The 22,995-nt window shown below is 42.7% G+C and overlaps 1 protein-coding gene and 1 long non-coding RNA gene across 9 annotated transcripts in view; both read right to left on the bottom strand.

Moving 5' to 3' along the window:
* LOC130541697 (uncharacterized) overlaps positions 1-11,441 on the bottom strand; it is a 44,702-nt gene extending 33,261 nt beyond the window's left edge. The window contains exons 1-3 of the long non-coding RNA XR_008955789.1: positions 10,690-11,441; positions 10,069-10,317; positions 7,235-7,451 (exon numbers count right to left, since the gene is read on the bottom strand). This is a non-coding gene — a long non-coding RNA (uncharacterized LOC130541697). The remainder of the gene's footprint in view (positions 1-7,234; positions 7,452-10,068; positions 10,318-10,689) is intronic.
* Positions 1-16,707, bottom strand: part of HECW1 (HECT, C2 and WW domain containing E3 ubiquitin protein ligase 1) — a 445,382-nt gene extending 428,675 nt beyond the window's left edge. For 3 of the 8 annotated variants that reach the window (XM_034963991.3, XM_008960745.4, XM_034963990.3), the window contains exon 1: positions 16,331-16,706. In XM_034963991.3, coding sequence (XP_034819882.1) covers positions 16,331-16,360 — 30 coding nt within the window. In that variant the 5' untranslated portion in view covers positions 16,361-16,706. Of the gene's footprint in view, positions 1-14,868; positions 15,008-16,330 lie in introns of those variants that run through there. The other 5 variants (XM_057302857.2, XM_008960747.5, XM_008960744.4 and 2 more) reach the window with 3 other exon arrangements.
* Positions 16,708-22,995: the final 6,288 nt, after the last annotated feature.

The following is a 22,995-nucleotide window of genomic DNA, read 5'->3' on the forward strand; positions in this document are numbered from 1 at the left end:
ACTTTTTCTTGTCATTACTCCCTAAACAATATAACCCCTATTTACATAGCATGCACATTGTATTAGGTATTATAAGTAATCTCGAGATGATTTGAAGTATACAGGAGGATGTATGTAGCTTATGGGCAGGTACTACACCATCATATACCAGCGACTTGAGCATCTGTGGATTTTGGTATTCACAGGAGGTCCTGGAACTAATCCCCCATGGATACCAAGGGACAACTGTATACGGTTAGAGGAAATTAAGACACCAGTGGTTTGTCCAGCTAGTCATTGCATTACAGATGGTTATTTTGTCCTTTATCCGTTTTGTTTTTGTTTTTCAATTACCTATTTAATATAAGCATACCTCAGAGATATTGCAGGTTCAGTTCCAGACCACTGCAATAAAGTGACTATCTCAACAAAATGGATCATACAAATTTTTGGCTTTTCTGGTGCACATAAAAGTTATGTTTACACTATACTGTAGTCTATTAGCAGTACAATAGCATTATGTCTAGAAAAATAATACACACACCTTAATTTCAAAAATATGCTAAGAAATGCAAACAATTATCTATCTGGGCCTTCAGTAAGTCACAATCTTTTTGCTGGTGGAGTGTCTTGCCTCAGTGTTGATGGCTGCTGACTGATCAGGGTGGTGGTTACTGAAGGTTGGGTGACCGTGGTAATTTCTTAGAATAAGACAATGAAGTCTGCCCCATCGACTGAATCTTCCTTTCACAAAAGATTTCTCTGTAGCATGTGATGCTGTTTGATAGCATTTTACCCATAATAGAACTTCTTTCAAAATTGGAGTCAATCCTCTTAAACCCTGCTGCTGCTTTATCAACTATGTTTATGTAATATTCTAAATCCTTCGTTGTCATTTCAACAATGTTCACAGTATCTTCACCAGGAATAGATTTCATCTCAAGAAATCACTTTCCTTGCTCATCCATAAGAAGCAACTCCTCATCTGTTAAAGTTTTATCATGATATTGCAGCAATCAGTCACATCATCACGCTCCATTTCCAATTCTAGTTCTGTTGTTATTTCCATTCCATCTGCAGTGACTTCCTCCACTGAGGTATTGAACCCTTCAAAATCATCCATGAGGGTTGCAACCAATGTCTTCGAAAGTCCTGTTAATGTTGATATTCTGACCTCTTCTCATGAACCTCAAGTGTTCTTAATGGCATCTAAAATGGTGAATCCTTTCCAGAAGGTTTTCAATGGACTCTACCCAGATCCAGCAGAAGAATCACTGTCTACAGCAGCTATAGCATCAAGAAATGTATTTCTTAAATAATAAGACTTGAAAGTCAATATTACTCCTAGATCCATGGGCTGCAGAATGTGTTATCTTGGCAGGCATGAAAACAACATTCACCTCCTTGTATATCTTCATCAGTGCTCTTGGGTGACCAAGTGCATTGTCAATGAGCAGTAATATTTTGAACAGAATCTTTTTTCTAAGTGGGTTTAAATATTTAGTAGACCATGCTATAAACAGATGTGCTGCCATTCAAGCTTCATTGTTCCATTTATAGAGCACAGGCAAAATAGATTTAGCATAATTCTTAAGGGCCCTAGGATTTTTCATATGGTAAATGGGCATTGGCTTCAACTTAGTCACCAGCTGCATTAGCCCCTAACAAGCAAGTCAATGTATTTTTTGAAGATTTGAAGCCAGGCACTGACTTCTCTCTAGCTATGAAAATCCTACATGGCAACTTTTTCCAATAGAAGGTTGTTTTATCTGCATTGAAAATCTATTTTTGGCCAGGTGCGGTGGCTCACGCCTGCAATCCCAATAATTTGGGAGGCTGAGGTGGGAGGATTGCTTAAGCCCAGCAGTTCGAGCCCAGCCTGGGTAACATAGTGAAACCTTATCTCTACATAAAAATCAAAAAATTAGCCCAGTGTGGTGGTGCGCACCTGTTGTTCCTGCTACTCAGGAAGCTGAAGCAGGAGGATCACTTGAGCCCAGGACGCCGAGGTTGCAGTGAGCTGTGATCATGCTACTACATGCCAGCCTGAGTGACAGAGCAAGACCTTGTCTTTAAAAAAAAAAAAAAAAGGAAAATCTATTTTTAATGTAGCCACCTTCATCAATGATCTTACCTGGATCTTCTGGACAATTTGCTGCAGCTTCTCCATCAGCACTTGTTGCTTCATCTTGTACTTTTATGTTTGAAGATAGTGTCTTTCCTTAAACCTAATGAACCAACCTCTGCTAGCTTCAGACTTTTCTTCTGCAGCTTGCTCATGTCTCTCAGCCTTCACAGAATTGGAGAGAATTAGGGACTTGTTCTGGATTAAGCTCTAGCTTAAAGGAATGCTATGTGGCTGGTTTGATCCTCTATCCAAAACCATGAAAACTTTCTTTATATCAGCAAGAAGGCTGTTTGTTTTCCTTTTTTTTTTTTTGAGATGGAGTTTCACTCTTGTTGCCCAGGCTGGAGTGCAGTGGTGCAATCTCAGCTTACCGCAACTTCTGCCTCCCAGGTTCAAGCGATTTCTCCTGTTTCAGCCTCCCAAGTAGCGGGATTACAGGCATGCGCCACCACACCTGGCTAATTTTGTATTTTTAGTAGAGATGGGGTTCCTCCTTGTTGGTCAGGCTGGCCTCAAACCCCTGACCTCAGGTGATCTATCTGCCTCAGCCTCCCAAAGTGCTGGGATTACAGGCATGAGCTACCTTGCCCGGCCAGCTGTTTGTTTTCTTATCATTCAGGAGTTCATTGGAGTAGCACTTTTAATTTCCTCCAAGAACTTTTCCTTTGCATTAACAACTTGGCTAACTGTTTGGTGTAAGAGGCTTAGCTTTTGACTTGTCTCGGCTTTTGACATGCCTTCCTCACTAAGCTTGATCATGTCTAGCTTTTGATATCAAGTGAGAGACATGAGACTCTCCCTTCCACTTGAACACTTAAAGGCTGTTGTAAAGTTATTTATTGGCCTAATTTCCATATTGTTGTGTCTCAGGGAATAGGGTGGCCCGAGGCAAGAAGAAGGATGAGGGCATGGCCAATGGGTGGAAGAGTCAGAACACACACCACAGTTATTGATTGAGTTCGTCATGTTATATGTGTGTAGTTCATGATGCCCCAAAGCAATTACATTAGTAACATCAAAGATCACTGATCAGAGATCACCATAACAGATATCATAATAAAGAAGCTTAAAATATTATAAGAATTACCAAAATGTGACACACGGAAACTAAGTGAGCACATGCTGTTGGAAAAAATGGCACCGATAGACTTGCTGGACTCAGGGTTGCCCAAATCTTCAATTTGTAAGAAAAATGCAGTATCTATGGAAGTGCAATAAAGTGAAATGCAATAAAACAAGGTATACCTGTATACTTGTTTTCATATAAATCAGCAGTTAGGTCAATTTTTTCTTAAAGGGCTAGTTAGTAAACATTTAAGGTTTTGTGGGTCTAATGGTCTCTGTCTTAACTAGTCAGCTCTGCCATTATAGCGTGGCAGTAGCTTTAAGCACAATGTAAATGACTGGCATGACTGTGTTCTAATAAAACCTTATCTATGAAAACAGGAGGCCAGCCAATTCAGTTTGCAGACCCTTGCTTTAGACAATGATATATATGTGTTATATTTTAAAAATAACATTTTTAAGGTGTTGTAGCAAAAATCAAGTAAAGAGAGGAATTTTTCTAGTGGTGGGGAAGAGATATAGATGATGAAGAAGGTTTGCACAATGCTTTATGGACAAGAGAAAATAGAACAATTATAAAAGAAGGGAAGGAGCAATCCCTAAGAATCCAAGGAGACTCAAGCTGGTAGGGTTTCATTTAAATAGGAAAGTGATCCTCGTCAGTACAGTGGTGAGTAAAAACCAAAAAAAAAAAAAAAAAAAAAAAAAAAAAGTGAGAACAAACTCATATATACGCATGCCTCGCATTTACATGGATTTTGTCCCCCAAAGCTTTCTAACATAGAAATCCTCTGTTAGAGACTGAATGTTTGCACCCCTCAAATTCGCATGTTGGAATCCTAACTCCCAGTGTGATGATACTTGGAGGAGGAGCCTTTGAAGGTAATAGGTCATGAAGCTGGAGCCCTCATGAATGGCATTAGTTCCCTTATAAAAGAGGCCCCAGAACACTCCCTAGCCCTCTTTCCACCAAGCGAGGGTGCAAGGAGTCAGCAGCCTGCAACCCAGAAGGGGGCTCTTACAGAACCCGACCACACTGGGTTGGATTTCCAGCCTCCACAACTGTAAGAAATAAATTTCTGTTGTTTATAAGTCACTCAGTCTATGGTATCTGGTATAACACCCCAAACTAAGGCATCTTGAAAGCACAGTTTTCCTACAGCAGAGGTGCAAATTGGAGACTTACAGTTATACTTGGTTTGGCCCACTGAGTATTGTAAAATCATTAAGTTGAATGAGAAAAAAATCTTAAAATTATAAAATTTATCTTAAAAACACAATCTTTTGGTTTGCTTAGAAAAATGTGAAGAACTAGCAATACTGTTAATAATTGGCTTGAAGATAAGGCGCAACCAGGGTAAGCTCCTGGCTACTCCCAGTCCCCTATCCCAGCACTGACTTTGCACCTCGATCGTTGATGCCACCAGCCTGCACCCTGAGGACAGCCCCTGAAAAGAGCTAGCAAAAAGTGCTGCAGAGCATGAGGCCCCAAGCTCAGAGACAGGTTCCTCTTTCAGGTTTAACAAATATAAGTTCTGTGGTCCTGGGAGATGTGTGCTCACAACGTGTTTCACTGTGTGGAAAATGAGTGGGTTGAATGGGACCATGGCTTAGGTTCCTTATCCAGACAGCATTCTATGAATCTACAAATGGCTTAGCTAATTTTCAAATCTCACTGAGCTCATTGCCTGAAAATTGCCTGAAGTCATGAGTTCCACCTGCTAATAGCACTTTGAAAAAACAGATTTGAAAAATAAAATATCTGGATCCCTCAAAAGCTATTTGCGAATTTATACCAACATGTGCTAAATGTAAAAGCAAAGCCGTTCACTCTCTTTTGCCTCTAAAATGAAATTTCAAAGGCAGGAGTTCTAACAGTGAAGAAAAAAATATCTACCACAAAGTTTCATGTCTCTATAAAAATAGTGCGTCGATTACATCGTTTAGTAGACACAAATGAACACTTGAAAAAGGACGGAGCCAGGAGCACAGAATGAAGGTTTTCTATCTCAGAGCTTGATGCTTCCCTTCAGTTCCTACCCACCCCCAATCACTCCCACACCTGTAGATAGAATTTGGGTTTAGATTTGTTTTCTCTCTCTTGCCATAATCTCTCAACTTTCTCTATATAGCTTAAATGGTTCATTAAACACTTTCTCCAAGAAACTAAAACACATTCTAGAATAAGACAATATGTGCCGTTTAACTGAGAGCAGGACACAGACTTCTGGAGAGGAGGGCCTGGTCTTCCAGCCTCCAATCCCAGCCCACAGCCCACCCGGTTGGAAGGGCTATGGTACCACTATTCCACAGCATCAAGCAGGCAAGAGGGCTGGGGCTCATGTCCAGTGTGGTCTGGAAACATCTGCCACCCTGGCCTCATCCACCTGCTAATTATGTGCACCAAGCCAGATCATTCACTCTGCCTGGGTCCTGACCAGGCAAAAACCACAGAAACTTGACTTTCAGGCCAAATCTGAACCTCAGAATGGGCAAAGACTGCAGATGGGCAAGGACACAGCTGTTCATTAAAGTCCATATGCAATATTTAGACAGAAAGTGCTCCCTGCTCCAGAAGACTCTCTGGATCCCCTGGAAAAAGGCAACTTATGTCAAAGCTCAGGGTCACAGGGGAGCATGTTCCTACAGCAGTGGTCTCTCGGCAAGTGGACCTGGTGCCTTGGCCCTAAGGGACCCAAGGTCAACGGCAGGTACACTCAGTTTTGGTAAAATTAAGTTTAAGCCAAGAATGTCACGATGATTTCTAAGCTCCTGACAAGGGCAATGTTCTGTTTAATGACCGAACTGTGAGTAGCTCCTCCGGAAGCAATATTGTAAAATTGAGGAGCTCACTCTGTAAAGACAAGAAATGTGCTGTGGATTCATTCATCGTGGTAATGGCCCCCAGCCCAGCGTCTGGTACAAAATAGATGCTCCATGAATAGTGCAAAAAATAAAATAATCACCCTTAAAGGCTACAACTTTTTCATTTTGCCTTCTCAAATTAGATGTTTCTGCATGGGAGGGATTTAATTCTGCTTTGTCTTTGGGCATTTTCACCTTTAACCATAAGCAGATTTTTGTCTAGATGGAAAAATCTCACACACAAAAGAACCGAAATGCTTTTCACATAATAGCTCAAGAAATGTTTTCGGAATAAATAAGCAACGGAAAATGATTTGAAAATAACCAGAATTTAAAAAATTATATGCATGTGTTTATACATGTTATGTGTATGTGTATGTAGTTTTATACATATTTGTGTATAGATATATAGGACTTATTTTTAGATTTGTGATTTAGTAGTCCCTTGGTCAAATTTCTCTTTAGAATCTCGAAGCTTAACATTTATTATACATATAGTGATATTTTTTTCCTTTCCTGGGAGAAAGAAGAAAATAACAATTTGTGAATTTCCGCTATTTTTCTCAAGGATGTCACACCATGATCTGAATGTATGTTTCTAAGAAAGATAAATTTTACTTTATTGCGACAACAGGATGGAGAGTGCTTGCAAAGTTCCTATGAGAGAGGTCTCATCAAAAAGTTTGCTACTTGCTGTTAAAAGTTGTTTCTAAAGCAGAAGAGGAGCACTGCCAATAAACCCCCCTTTCTGGGTCTCTGAGTCCTTTGAAATTCTGCAATTTCTACTCTTGCTTCTTTCAGATGACCTGAAAATTAGACCTTGCCTAAAGAAGGAAGCTCCTCAGATATTGGTAAGAAAGTAACACTAGTGAGCATCACCTGGAAAGAGTTACTGGGACAATTCTCGCTCCGGTCTGATGCTATTCATGGCAGGGGTGGAGACCAGGAGAAAGACAGGATTCACGCTGCAGAAAACTGGGCTCTACTTCTGACCTCGTGAACCTGGGAAAGCTCTGCAGTCCTCGGCTTTGCTCATTTATAGAACAAGGGTATTAGAAATTTAACATGCCAGCTATGTACTTCATTCATTCTTCAAATGGTTACTGAGTGAAGAGCACTGTTCTTTGTCCTTGGAGAATCAACAAACAAATAAAAATCTGTCCTTGTGGAGTGCACCTCTTCTAACTTTCTACTTACCTTTGGGGTACGCATTTTGTGGACACAACATGGCGTATAGCATTCTAGAAGCAACGAAATGCAGACCTTCTCAACTCTTAGGTTATTCCTTGAGCTCATTTCACATTCGGAGAAAGAAGTACCTGCTGAGGCAGATACTGAGGCAAGTATTTTCAGGAATACTAAGAGAAGTGTGACAAGCCCTTAACCTAGAGGAGCTCAGCATTTAGTAGGGAGGCTGAAAGACAGGAGAGTGAAGAATAAGCAAATAATGATACTCATTCCAGGAGAATTCTGTAGGGAGATAAATCATATCCTATTAGGAAACTGAGTGATGGACTCTGCTAGGAGGTAAGGTTTAAGCTAGATCTTAAAAATGGTTACATTTACAGAGGGATGGGGAGTCTAAGAGCAGAAAATAGCATCATTCATTATACATATAGTGAGATGTAAAATATCACTATATGTATAATATAGTGATTTTACATCTCACTATATGTATAATATAGTGATTTTACATATCACTATATGTTTACACAACTACGGAAAAGCACAGAGCATGTTGGGAGAAATGGGAAAATGATTTGCTTGGCTGCCACAGAGGGTCAAAAGAGTGCATGGGAATATGAGCTGGCCAAGGCCTACAGCCCGACGATGCCAGCCTAGGGAATTGTGCGTACTTTGGCCACTCCTGAGAGCTTTGAACACAGGACTGACAGGCTCACATTTAAGATGACAAAGTCAGTGTGGCCCAGAGGAAGCAAAGAACAGTTTTTATCAAGTCCTGGCAGCAACAATAACAACAACTAAGTGATTCAACTCAACAATAATTGAGTTGCCGGGTCTACTTGCTGCATGCTGAGGAAGCAAAGACAAGCTAAAGCTAGCCACTCTCTTTAACTGTTAGAGAACACCAGCCAGGAGAAAAACACGGAAGTTCAGGACCAACAAAATGTCCAGGCAGGAAGGAAGAACCCCAGCCACCTCCTTGTAGGGGAGGGAAAAATAGTGCATGGAAAAGGGAAGATGTATGCTCAGAGGATCCTGAGACCTGAAAATGTCATCTAAACTCTAATCCAGCAGCTTTTAGGGGGGTTTTATCTGCCCAGGCGTGGTGGCTCACACCTGTAATCCCAGCACTTTGGGATTACAGATCACTCAGATTTGCAGATCACTCGAGGCCAGGAGTTCCAGACCAGCCTGGTCAACATGGTGAAAACCCATCTCTGCACAAAATACAAAAATCAGCCGGGTGTGGTGGTGTGCACCTGTAGTCCCAGCTACTCAGGAGGCTGAGGCAGAAAAATCACTTGAGCCTGGGAGGCAGAGGTTGTAGTGAGCCAAGATCATGCCACTGCACTCAAGCCTGGGTTACAGAGTGAAACCCTGTCTCAAAAAATAAAACAAATAAATAAATAAATAGAGGGGATTTATCCAATATAATGTGGACATAGAGAAAGTTCTGAGGTTGGATTTCAGTTAAGGAAAGCACCTGTTACATCATTCGGTCAGTCAGCAAACATTCAGTGTGGTGTCTAATATGTTCCAGACACTTTTCCAGGCACTGGGTAAACAAATAGGTTCCTGCTCTAATGGAGATTACAAGTTAGAAGGGGAGACAGAGAATAACACATAAGCAGAAACTATGTAACAAATTGCGCCGTGCTAAGTGGTATGAAGAAAAAGCAAGCAAACAAGCAGATGGAAGAGAGCACATTGTGTGTGGTCAGAATAAGCCTTTCTGAGGGTGTGATATCTGATAAAGGGGGTCAGGATGCAGGTGGCTGGGGGACCGTCCCTCCAGGTCAAGGGAACAGTATTTGTACCTGGCATGTTCTAGGAAGAGCAAGGACAACTGGGGACTTGGAGAGTGGCAAGGCAAGCCCTGTAGGCAAAGTAAGGAGTTTGGGTTTCATCCTGAACAGGGCTACGGGCAAAGAAGTAACACAATGTCCACTCCAGGAGGACAAGGACTTGTGACTGTTTTGCACTGTGATCCTGCTACATCCCAGCACCTAAACCAATGCCTGGCACACAGCAGATGTCTAGGCAGTATTTGTTGAATGAATGAATGAGAAGACTTCCACTTTCAAAGGCTCGTTTGGGCTGCTGTATAGGGAACAGACTGCAGATGGGCAAGGACTACAGAAAACCAGTTAGGAAAGCTTACTAGCGCTTAGACGGGGATGGCTGTGCTGGATGGAGAGGGAGAGAGAAGGGACAGAGATTTATTGAAAGCTGGATCTGGGTGAGAAAAAAGTCAGAGGGACTCACAGGTATTTGACCTGAACAACTGAAAGGACAGAGTTGTCCCTGAGAGAGATGGAGGACACCAGAAGAGAAGCACGTTTAGGGAGCAAAAATCGGGGGTTGTATTTTGCACGTGTTAATTTTAAGCTAACGTGCCATTCAAAGGGAGATGCTGGGCGGTTGCATTTTCAAGTCTGGAGTTCTGGGAATGAGTCAGGGCTGACAAAATAAACTTGGAATCATGAGCATGAAGACAGTGTTGAGAGAAGGAATTTAAGTAAGAAGGGAAGAAGTCTGAGAGCCAAGGCCTGGGGAATCCCTGTACCCGCATTTAAAGGTCAAAATTCAGTTGAGATCAATCGGGATAAAAACTCAGGGGCCATCCAAAGAGCCTGAGAGAGAAGAGCCAGAGAGGCTGCGGGAACACCAGGAGAATCTGGTGTCCTGGAAGAAGCCAGGTGCTTAAGAAAAGAATGGTCCCCCACAGCCCCATGGGAAATGCTGCTCAGATCAGCAAAGCTGTGCCCTTGTACTTCACCAGGTAGAGATCATTGGTGACCCTAATGACAACAGGGAGGGGAGTGACAGGAACGAGTGACTGATACCTGATCGAGGTGCTCTCATGACAGGCAAAAGGTGAGAGGGGGCAGAAACACAAAAGTAGCTTCAAATAAGACGGTGATCTTCTGGTCTCAGGCTGCATGGTGGGTGTGTGTCATATTTTGCTTCATATATTTCATATACGTTCAATGTGTTATTTGTCAAAATCAAATATGTCACAATAAAATATGTCTTTAGAGGCTGAGATGGAGGGAGTGAAGAAGGCCAGTGGGACAAACTTTTTGAAGCATATTCTTTAAAAAGAAACAGAAAATCAATCATGGGGGATGTGGAGTCAGGGAGCGGTTTTATAAATGTCATATATCACAGTACCATTTGTATGCCAATTATTTCCTTATCATCATCCTCTTTACATGCAGGTCCTATGCCCGGTCATGTAGAGGGGACACCAAGGACAATGCTGGGGGTAGGCAGGGGGAAATAAAGCTGGCAACAATCCTGAAAATGATTTTTTTTTTCCAATTTCAAAAAGCTCATTTCTACAAAAATAATTTGTATTCAAAATAGAGGGAAAATGTCATTAAGTAGTTTTAAGTTTTGATGGCACAAGGAATTATGAATAACGGTAAAGAAAAAAAGAAGTCCTTTTGAGGATAAAAACTTACTGACTGCGTCCTGTGGTTTCTTCAGCTCATTTGTGTGTTACAGGAAAGAGGATGAGGAATCACTTGCTGATTGATTTCATCAGCTCTGGTACTGACGGCACTGATGGCAAGGTCTTATATGTTTAATTTTATTCTCCCCATCTTTTCCCCCCTTAACCTAGATCTCTGAATTTTAACAATGTGTAGGGCTGAGATTTCTGTTTCTCAAACTGCTCTGACTTGAACCCCCAAAGCAAAAGCAAAAGCAGGGAACATCCATGCACGTTAAATGGATGTCAATTTCAGGACAAAATGATTGAATTACAATCCCTGGCCATGGATGTGAATTTTGATCTTTTTTTTTTTCTTTCACACACATGATATTTCCCTGACATCTGTGCAATACAAATATATCTAGAAAGTGTGAAATGGAAAATCTGCATCACTAAATATATAAAAGGGACCCCGAATGAAGTCTCCATGATGGCATTTGTCATCATGGGCACAGATGGCGTCCTTTCCCAGCTCTTCCCCCGCCTCCCTGGTACCGGCTTAAGTTCCATCCACCAAATTCTCCCTGCATATCACATGCATAGATGCCTGATAACACCAGGAGAGCCTGTCTGTATGCCACATCCTTATTTTTCAGGCCTCCATATGCATCAAGCTTCAGACCAATAAATCAGGAAAAGTATCAGTTCTGAACAAATAATGCAAACAGTGTATACCACTTGTTGCTATGGGAATCCAGATGACCTAGGAGCTTAGTGATCTTTGTCATATGTTGCCAGTAAGTAATTGCATTATTATCATTCTCCTTTCAGTGCCCATGTCACAGAACAGTACAACTACTTACCAATACCCACACATCCAAACACTGTGGGATGGGATACATAAAATTGGTAATATGCTGCTTTGCTTCCTAAAATATTTAAAGAGGCTTTAAGACACCTAAATGCATGGCATTGAGGTTCCAAATGGTGGTCAGAAAGTCTGTGAGAAAAAGACGTAAACGATAAACGATATCGTTAAAAGATTCGACCTGCTTCTATATCTCATTGTGTCTTAACTTGGAAAAGCAATGGTAATGAATAAACCTCAGAAAGTAGAAAAGATTGAGCTGAGTAAGGAGGTTGTGAAGCTCTGACTCCTGCCTTTGGTGGGGTGGGTGGGGGGTGGCAGTGTACTACTGGCATATGGCTTATGTATGTGGGGGATGTTATAGGAAGTTGAGTAGAGCTAAAGAAGTGGAAAAAAAGAGCAAAATGAGGAACCAGAGAGAAACTGAAAGGGGAATTTGTTGGATGAATTGCAGGGAACACTTTGACCATAAGAGTTATTCAGCTGTGAAACATACTCAGTGGTGAGAATAAAAATGCTTGGAACCTTGGCTATTAAACCCCCAAATTCTAAACATTTTGTACATTTTGGAGATTGCATACTTTTTCCACCACTGCATTCCTCACTGGGAACAAGAAATGCCACAAATCTTTCCCCTTAATATAGTAAATTTAGTTTTACAAATAAGAAAGGATTATAGAAATGTATAAAGCACAGTTTTAACAGAAGGCTCAAAGTAGTTCTCAGATAACCACAGGCTGCACCATGTAGCCTTAATTATTTCTTCTCTACATATTGCCAAGTTAAATTATTTCTAATCTTTTTCTCCTTTCAACTTGCTCAACTGAATAAACCAACAAAAATAATCACAGAATGATGATGTTAGAAGTGACCTTTGGGATTACTTGATTCAACTTTCTACTTTTAAAGAAGAAGAAACTAACCCTCAAAGAGGAAAAGTGACCTGAAGAAAACCCCACAGAGGATTTCATACTGTTTTCTCTAAAAGTCCGTGAACATCAAATGTGCCAACGGCTGTTTTACAGAGAGGACATGTGGGTATTGCAACTTCCTGGTTTCCTAATGTAGCTTGTCCTGTTTTTTAGGATGGAAAAGGAAGCAGGTAAATGGGAAAGAAGCAGGTGTCTTGATGTCTGTAAGTCACACCTGTTAGTCTAGAAACCTGCCATTGGGAGACTCAGTCAAGCTTGGCTGGCCCAGGAAGGATGGTTGTCTCTGGTCTAACTGTAGGTCATTTCAGAAGCACTTACAGTGGTTCAATGTTGCTTGAGCAAATAATGAGTAGACATTCCCTAGACGTGTCCATCATCCTAGCAAGCTCTGGTTGATAGAACCAGGACTTAGAGAGAAAGTGGGCAGAAGGGTGCTCACGTCTTCTGTTTAAGTGTGGATTAGAGGTTAGAGTGCTTGGGCCATGTTTCCTTCTAAGGCCAGAGCAAGACAGAACAGAGCAGTTATCAGATAAATTTTGTCAAAATGGATAATCCAGATCATTCAAGGAAAAAAAAAATAACCAAAACCTACAGCATTTGAACTCATTCTCTATGTGTTTTTTTGTTTACTGAGGGTGGGTGGTGGAAGGCCTGGATTTGAGTCCTGGCTCTCGGTTCCCCCTTAAGCATCTTACATAACCTCTCTGATTCCCCCAGCTGACTCACAAAGTGAAGGATTCCTACCTACCTCCTGCCGATACAATTACAGGGCATTTTTATGACCTGAAATCCACTCAATAAACATTTCTGAGAACACATGATGTACCAGGCAAACTGCTAGGTGCTGGAGAGATGAATATAAACATGTCCTTGTTCTGAAGAAGCTCATCCCATATTTAAGATAAGGAGACTGTGGCACATTTACAACTCAGATAACTGCAATATTGCAAGTGCTATCTTAGCTCTATGAACAAAAAGGCTATGGGAAAACAGGAGAAGAAGTGGTTAATTATGCCTTGCAGGGACTGTAATTTCAGGATATTATTTTGATTGTAACTTAAAACAAATGAGTGCACAACTATGGAAAATTGTGTGACTAAGCATGAATCAACAAATACCTTGACTATACCTAAATTATAAAAATTACCATAGCGCATGAAAACACTGCCTGCCTGCCTATTTAGACCAATCATTGCTTCACCCATTTTTGTGGCAAGCAACAGCGCTAGCAAGTTTTGAGAGCAACACCAAATTACATCAGAGAAAGTAAGTCTCATGCCATTGTCAATTACTGCATAGGATGAAACAGCTATCTAGAGTGTCTCATTAGAAACAAACAAAAACCAATGATTGGAAAAAGTGAATTCTCAATTATCTAAGATGGGGTTGGAATGAATAACTCCACAAAAGGAGAACACCTGTTATCCAATTAATTCAATCTTCTTCTCTTTTCCCCAACCCTCCACCAAATGTTTTAATAGTGGACAAAAAAAAAAAAGACCTGTTTGAGTTGGTGAGTAATTTCACTTATGGGGAAAATGCAGACGCTTGGGTTTTAAAAGCTGCAAGGTATAAAAATAAGCCGCAGATTCTACAGTCAATCCTTGGTTTGCTTGCATGGTTCACGTTATAATTATTTGCCTTTCCAACACTGGGTAACTTTTCTTACTCCTCTGTCAGTTACCACAGAATGCTGGAACTAGAAAGAACGATAGAAACCAGCCAGTCCAACTTCCTTTACCATGAGGAATGAGACTCAGGCTTGTCTTTCCATATCACATCTGGCCTTTTAATATTTCTTTTGTTAACAATCATATCAGATGGAAGCATAATAGAAGGTAAAGCTCAAAGTGATCTTGTAATACATCCATCTTTAAAAGCCAGAGTGTAAAAGGAATCAAGTCAAATGATGCTATATACACAAATAACAGAGCTGCAGTCCCTCTGTATTGATACATTGATGGGCTGTTCCAGCTCCGGATGTGACCTCCCTATCAAGTCAATAATGTCACAATCTAAACAAACTTAGGCAATTTGCCTTCATGAAAAAACTACTCCAAACAAAAAAGAGAACAGTCATTCCACAAAGCAGCCAACTGCACTAGACTGGGATTATAGTGTGGAATTAGTCAGAACGTGGTTTATTAAATAAAACACTAGAATGGCCAATTTGCCTGGAGGTCTAGGAATTAAAATAGTGCTTTGTTTTTCCAATGCCACATTCCAGAGGAAGCAGCAAGCGGAGGGAACAGGCAACAGGGAATTCTACCAACAGGGAATTCTACCACAATCTATCTCTCTACCAAACAGGCACACACATTCATACCAGGGTGGGCATGTGGACTCTAATCCCTTCTTAGTGGAAAACACACATTTTTAAATGAATCCCCAATCTAGAATGAATTACCGTTAATAGCCACAGCCGGAGCGAGTCTGCTGATGAGAAACGCAGATGTGGCCACCTGCTTTGAGACGCCTTGGACCACAACACTGCCGGGGTCTTTAACGGTTGGCCTTTTCGAGTAGGGCATCTGCCCTCCTAAATCGCGTTTAAATCCCAGGAAAAGAGAGAAGATGCCTCCCTCAATTTTTGAACTATGCTGCTCTTGCTGTATCCGTTTCTGCTGAACATAGCATTGATATCTTTTCAAAGAGAAGGGGGGAAAAACAAGGGGAGAATTGCACCACTGCAGATTCCAAGAGAAGTAAGCACAAAACTACAGCAACGTCAAATAATATCTTCTTCGGCAACTAGGAAAATCCCCACATGCTATCTGGTGTCAGCCCAATGCAGACTGAGGCGCGCTGTGCCCGGAACCACAGGAAGCCGGGCATCTCTGCAGCCTGTGTCCCTGCCAGCTCCCCCTACGCGCTGAAATTCGGCAGGGAAGAAGTTATGGTGCCCAGCCTGTGTGTGCAAGACAGAGACACCGCGCATCATGGCTCTGAAAATCAGCCAAGTGGCCGGGACGTCAAAGCGGCAGAGCAATCAGAATGCCCTGGAGCCGGGGATGGAGGGGCCACATTGTTTGAGCCCTCGGATTTTGCTGCATTGTCACCGCCCGGGAACGTAGGGGTAGCAGGAAGCACACCTCCAGCCAAAAATGGACCGGACGCATTTTTTTCCCCCCGGCGGCTCCCTCCCTGCCTGTCTGCAAGTCGCAATACGGTAGGCGACATGACGGACTGCTCCCGCTAAAACTCAGGTGGCAGGCCCGGCTGAGCGGCGCAGCCGGCCGGTAACAGGGAGGCGCTGGGGGAGCACCCACACAGCGCCTCCTCCCCTCCTGCACCCGTCCATGGGAGCAAGGGCCGGACCTGGGCACGCGCCCCTCGAGCGAGCACCGGCGAGCCCGTGCGGAGGCTCTGGGCGCTCTCTGGGCTAACCACGGGCATTGCATGGGACACAATTGTTCAAAAGCGAGCCCAAGGCGAAGCGCAAATCCAGAGCTTTGGTTCACAAGGGGTGGGTGTGGGCTGGGAAGGGGGATTACGTAGGTCTCTCCGCCCCCTCCCCTGACACCTCCTCGCCACTGGGAGGGCGCTGAGGGGCGGGGGAGGCGCTGCGAACCCGCTTGGGGGCTTCTTTGTTTCTCTCCGTACCCCGCAGGAGGGCCGGGTGCGCCTGCAGTACCCAAGCCGGGGTCGCCACCCGGGGATGCCGGCCCAGCCCGGGCGGCGGCGCGACCCAGGCTGACAATTGAACCTCGCGGGAGAAGCGAGAGGGTTGGGAGGAGGGTGGATCTCGGCCCCGGGAAGGGAGGGCGCTGCCGGGGCCTCGCGTGCGGCGGGGAAGCCGCCCAGAGAAGGGCGGGGGGGAGGGGGGGGGAAGGGGCGGCAGACAGTGTCCCCGCGCTACGCCCGCTTACCTTGGCAGCCCTGGCCTGGGCACAGATCATGCTCCTGTCAGCGCGCAGATTAGAGCTGGGGGGCGCACGTGCCCCGCATAGTGCACCGGGCGCCTGGGACTGGCTGGGGAGGGGACCCTGGCGACCGCCCGCTCTCGCCGCGCTCTGGCTGCCGGGTGCCCCGAGAGAGCGGAGGCCACGGCCACTGTCACGGCGGAGGGGCGCGCGCGGCTCGGCGAGTGTGTGCGAGAGGAGGGGGCCGGTTCGGTCAGAGTCGCACGGTGTTCCGGCTCCAACAACAGCGCCTGATGCGCGGTAACGCAGCACACTTCATCGCTTTATCCTCCTGCTTGCATCCCCTCCCTCCCTGCCTGCTCCTCTGTGGGTACCAGACTCCAGAACCAACCACAAGCCGGGCTTGCTCTCATTAGCGCTGCCCCGCCCTGCAGCCTCCGCGCACCCCCACCCCCGCCCCCGCGGTAAATATATATCGATTCTTGTTACCGCCGGCCCCATCCTTCCAACACCCAGCACGCGTACTGGGCATATCCAACACCAACCCTGGCTCCTCGGCCCTTTTGTGTGTGTGCAAACAGTGTAGCAGAAAGGATGCGGTACAGACACTCTAGGCGGGTACCCTGTGACAGGTGTTCTTGGCCTCTGTCTTAGACACTTTCCTCGCTTACCTTACACACAGTTAAGAACGCTCAGAGACACATTTCAGGAACCGTCCTGTATTTGCACAAGCACACAAAACATCGTAATGACAAATGCAAAGGATGAAAATCACCCCAGAATATCTATTGTTGGGCAAACCTAGCTCCCAAACCGGTTTTTCTATTACACTGCACACAGTGTCAGAATGCCAGAACGAGAAGGAGGCAAAGTCTAGACCCTTCCAGGTACAGCCAACTGAGATGCAAAGAGAAGTGAAATGCTAGTTACTATTGGTGGCTGGCTGCTCCATGTATGCACATTTTTGTGCATCTGGTCGACATTTGGTTTGTGTGTGTTCACATAAAATGCAGAGGCTTTGAGCACATAATCTCTATAGCCTGGGATTTTATGATCCAACCACATTCTCTACAATGCTGATTTATTCTTTCCCATTATTTTGCCCAGCATCCTCTACATGAGCTTTTTTTCACTTTCTGAGAAGTTATCTTCTTTCCCAGACCCCAAATTCCGCCTCCTCTAGAATAAACAAAGGCTTCACCCTGACTTCAGAACTCCTTACTGAAGACCTGAGTACGGACTTGTCAAAACCAAATCTCCTTCCCCTTCCACCCACAGTGGCTAGTTTCTCAGTGCCTCTCATTCCACTGACCTGCCTCTTGGCATTGATTTCACTCTTACAACTGGAACTTTCCAGAACTGGAAACTTTGGACGATGTGAAGGCAGCTTCACCAGCTGTGCTCTTTTCTGCAAGGAGGCACAGCCCTTCTCTTTCCGTATTCCACTTGGGGTGCCCAGTCCTTTCCTGACAGACCCTTTTCTTTGCCTGACAGCAGTCAGATCTTCTGGTCAGATGAGCTCAAAGCAGACCACTTTTCAAACCTTAGCTAAGAATCCACACAGAAAGCTGTGCACACATTTCTCCGGATTTTACACTTGGATTAGTACCAACTCCTATATGAAGAAAACTCTCCGAGAATAGACTTGAACAGGCTGTGGCAGTAAACAGCAACAGCAACCAACCATGTGATGTTTCCAACCAGAGACTTGAAAGAAAACAAAAACTTTCACATAAACCAGCATCCATGGTTTCTAAATTAGCACAATGTCACCAAACCACAATAAAGGATAATTTTTTTACCTCAACTAATTGCCAGGATGTTCACCTCATTATTTTCAGTGAATCAGCATCAACTTGTCTCAGAGATGTTTGCTCTCTGTTCTATCCATCATGGAGATGACTTGACAAGTCCACATCTCTCATAGAGGTTATTGATGTAGCGATCCTTGTGGTGTGCTTTATCCTCCCCTGAGGAGTTGCTTTTTTTATACTGAAGACAAAAGATATTAAAATAGCAGTACACAAAGTTTCACATCCTGAGTAGATAAAGAAGCCTTGTAGAGCAGCTTCTACATGCCAGGTGCAATGGCAGCATATACAGACTCCTGTGTATTGTTCCCTTTTATTTTTATTATTTTTATTTTTTGTGAGGGGTCTCACTCCAATGCCCAGGGTGGAGTATAGTGGTGCAATCTCCATTCACTGCAACCTCCGCCTCCCAGGCTCAAGCAACTCTCCCCCCTCAGCCTCCCGAGTACCTGGGAGTACAGGTGTGTGCCACCATGCCTGGCTAATTTGTTTTTTCGTATTTTTAGTGGAGATGGGGTTTTGCCAAGTTGCCCAGGCTGGTCTTGAACTCCTGAGCTCAAGCAATCCTCCTGCCTCAGCCCCCAAAGTGCTAGGGTTACAGACGTGAACCACCATGCCTGGCCTGTTTTGTTTGTTATTCCTAACAGTCCCCCTGTAGTCTGGGTAGCATGATCCTATTTTACAGAAGAAAGCAAAAAGGCTATGTTAGTTCTGTAATTTCCTTAAGGTCTTGTTTCAAGCAGAAGACCTTGAATCTGGAGTTTACAGATGTCAGCTGCCCTAACCTTAAAGAGAAGAGTATTTGGTGGAGAAAGGAAAAGACATGGCATGAATCTTAAAGCCATCCTAGTAGTCATATTTATTAAGTTTCTAATGTACTCAAAATACTGTTATAAATAATAAGTCACAGTCCCAGTGCGTCCCTCCTAATACTAACCTTATATAATGGCGTAAAGTGAATGTTGAAGGTTTTGAGATGCATATACAACCACCTGTATTATCATAATGCCCATGCAACCGAATCTTCCACCTTTTGTAACTCGAGGCCCAGGAGGACCCAGGGAGGGGGTGACATGCCTGCTCACCTGCTCATCTCAGGCCACATGCAGATAAAGATTAGCAAACAGAGCACCATTCACAAATGGTCCCTACAATGCTGAGAAAACGATTACTTGAACCAATCCAGGGCTTTATCTTTGGGGATAGGCCTTCAACATAACGTCGGAAGTGAACGCACTATAACTAGGGGAGGAAAAAGACCGAGCTGTTGAAGCTGTCTCACACAGTCTCTGCACAGGAACAAATTGTAGCCAATAATACAAGATTGTCATTTGGACTTTCCTAATGACTAATGATGGTGAGCATCTACTTTTGTGCTTCTCTTCCATCCGTCTATCATTTGTAGTAAAGTGCTCAAAATTTTTGCTCATTTTTAAGTGGGTTGTTTGCTTTTATATTGTTCATTTTTGAGAGTTCTTTCTGTATTCTAGATACAATGTCTTTGTCAGATACGTTTTCTGAATATTTCCTCCCCATGTGTGGCTTGTCTTTTCATTCTCTTAGTAGTTTCTGTCGCAGAGTAAACGTCTTTAAAGTTGATGGAGTTCAATGTATCAACTTTTTCTTTCAGAGATCATGCTTTTGGTATATCTAAGAACCCTTTTGACTAACCAAGGTTACAAAGAGTTGTGTTTTGCTGATAAGTTTCAAGATTTTACATTTTACACTTAAGTATTTGGTTCATTTTGAATTCTTATTATTTTTTAGGTGTGAGCTATGGATGGTGACTTTTTTATTTGTTGGCTTATTTGTTTTTGCACATGGGATGTCCAATTCTTCTAGCACCACTTATTGAAAAGACGATCCTTTCTTGATTGAATCGCTTTTGCAACTTTTCAATAATCGCTTGGTTAGATTTGTAGGGGTCTCTTTCTATATTCTCTGTTTTGTGCCTCTGATCTGTCTTTCTATTGTTTTACAAATACTACACTATTTTGTAGATGTATACTGCCTTAAAATCAGGTAGTGTGAACCCTCCAATTCTGTCCTTTTTAAACATTATTTTGGCTATTTTCATTTCTTTGCCTTTTTATATGAATTTAGAAATGTTTGTCAATATCTACAAAAAAAATTCCCACTGGGATTTTGATTGCAATTGTGTTAAATTTATAGATGAATATCAGAAGAACTGACATTTTAACAATCTTCCAATTTCTGAATACCTTTCAACCCACAAACTTAGCATTTCTCTGCATTTGTTTAGGTTTCCTTTGATTTATTTCATCAGTAGTTGAAGTTTTCAGCATGCAAATTCTACACAGATTCTAAGAGTTTCCATGTAGATTCTAAGAGTTACATTTTTTTGGAACTATTGTAAAAGGTATTGATTTTAATTTTGAATTTCACTTTGTATTAAAGTGTACCTGGGATTTGTTTTAATTAAGTATGCACATGCATACATACAGACATGGAAATGCTTCTCATGAAGGGAGAAGTTTATACTCACAGAACCCTAGAAACAGGAGGCATGGCATACCGCGCAGGGCCACAGGGGGAGCTCCTGGGTCAATCAGGAGGCAGAAGCCCGGGAGAGCATGGCTCAGAGCCTCTATTTTGTATGCTGTGGTAAGGAATGGCCAGGCAGGGCAGGCCAGTTTGAGCAAGTCTAGGATTTGATAGTTCCAATAATTTCAGTGGCTGTGGGCTATAGAGGTAGTCTCTAGGTGTCCTGTACTTGTCCCTGGGGAGACTTAGGGCAAGGGAAATTGGTTTGCTATGTGAGTTGGACAAAGGAGGTGGTTGTGGGCATGGACTCTGGATTGGTTGGTTTACATATGAATGGTGGGCTCTCAGACAAGTTGTTTGCCATCTCTAGGAATTAGCTAGCCCTGGGAGGGGCAGTTTCTTCCAAGCCTGCAAAGCCCCTAAGATGTCAAGGCACCACAAAATATGGAAAATAAAAAAACATAACTAAAACTCATTCACTGGTAGAATAGAAAAAAAAAATAATTAGTGTGTGTGTGTGTGTATTTTTTACGTATCCTGTGACCTTGCTGAACTCATTTATTCATTCTAGTAGCTTTTGTATAGATTTCTTGGAATTTTCAATGTAGATAATTATGTTGTCTGTGAATAGAGGATGTTTTATTCTTGCTTTCCAATCTGTATGCCTGTTGTTTCTTTTTTCTACCTTCTTTCACCAGCTATCCTTTCTATTTATTGCACGTATTTTTTTATTTTATTAATTAAAAAATGTATTACTGAGCTTTTACTTTATGATAGGCAGTGTAAATATCAATCACACTAAACTTGTGGTCAAGTTAAACATGTAAGTACAATATGATACACGTGCTGAGAGAGGGACATGTTGTCAGTGTGAGAGGAGCAACCACTCTAATATGGCTAGGGAGGCTAGAAACGCCTCTATTAATAGAGCTTTGAATGAAGAACAGAAGTTTGTTGGGTGACCAAAAGACATCCGAAGAAGAAAGAAAAGCATACATGAAAAAGCAGAAGACAGAAAGAACAGAATGTACTTGGGAATGTACTTGGTGAAGAGTTCAATTTGACTGGAGCAAAGAGAGTGGTGTCAGAGAGAAGACTGGAAGCAAAGGTTTGAGACATACGTGACAGGCCAAACATGCCCTGCTCCAGCTGTTAGAATTCATTCGGCAAGTAATGGAGAACCCTAAAGAGTTTTAAAGCCAGGAACAGAAACAACGAGATTTGTCATTTAAATATATAGAAAAAGCCATGTGTGGTGGCATGTACCTGTAGTTCTAGCTACTTGAGAGGCTGAGGCAGAAGGATCACTTGAGCCCAGGAGTTCAAGTCCAGCCTGGGCAACATCATGAGACCTTGTCTCTATTTTTTTTTAATTAAACATAAATAAATGAAAAACATATTGTGAAGCAAAATATACAGTGTATAAATTTTACAAATTATTATTTGTAATACTTTTAGATTATTAATATATGTTGATCAAAAATTAAAATTAAAAATTCAGAAAAGAGAGAGATGTTGATAACAAGTGTCAGATGAGGATGGCAGCTGGCTAATTTGCCCTCACCCACCTTTCCATCAAAATACTTATTAAAAAGCACGAGACAAAGAAAAGTGACACACAAGTATGAACTATGAATGCTTATCAACAATTTATCATATGCCAGAAAGTTTCTCACTAACCTAATCAAAGTGTGTTTAGGCATTAAAACACAGCCAGACCAAAACAAAAGAAAGAAATTAGAAACAAATGCCTTTAGAAAGGTGAAGCCTTCATTTAGGAAGAGCAATAGAGGGTGATAATAAGAGTACAGACACAAGGCAAATCACCTGGGTTTGAAACTTCGATCAATTATTTACTTCTTTGTACTCTTCTGCAATTTATTTAAATTCAATTTCCTCATCTATAAAACTACTTATGAATATTTTTACCTTAAAAATTATTGGCTGGGCGCAGTGGCTCACACCTGTAATCCCAGCACTTTGGGAGGCCGAGGCGGGCAGATCACGAGGTCAGGAGATCAAGACCATCCTGGCTAACACGGTGAAACCCCGTCTCTACTAAAAAATACAAAAAATTAGCTGGGCATGGTGGCAGGCGCCTGTAGTCCCAGCTACTGGGGAGGCTGAGGCAGGAGAATAGCGTGAACCCAGGAGGCAGAACTTGCAGTGAGCTGAGATCGTGCCACTGCACTCCGGCCTGGGCGACAGAACAAGACTCCATCTCAAAAAAAAAAATTGTTGAGAGTCTAGTGAGATAACAAATGTAAAGTTTATAACATTGTGATTAATATGTGGTAGCCTTCAGTATTCCTTAGCTCATTCCATCAGTAATGTTCTTTTCAAGTCCATTTGGAG

Source organism: Pan paniscus, chromosome 6 (assembly GCF_029289425.2).
Source record: "Pan paniscus chromosome 6, NHGRI_mPanPan1-v2.0_pri, whole genome shotgun sequence".
NCBI lineage: Eukaryota > Metazoa > Chordata > Mammalia > Primates > Hominidae > Pan > Pan paniscus.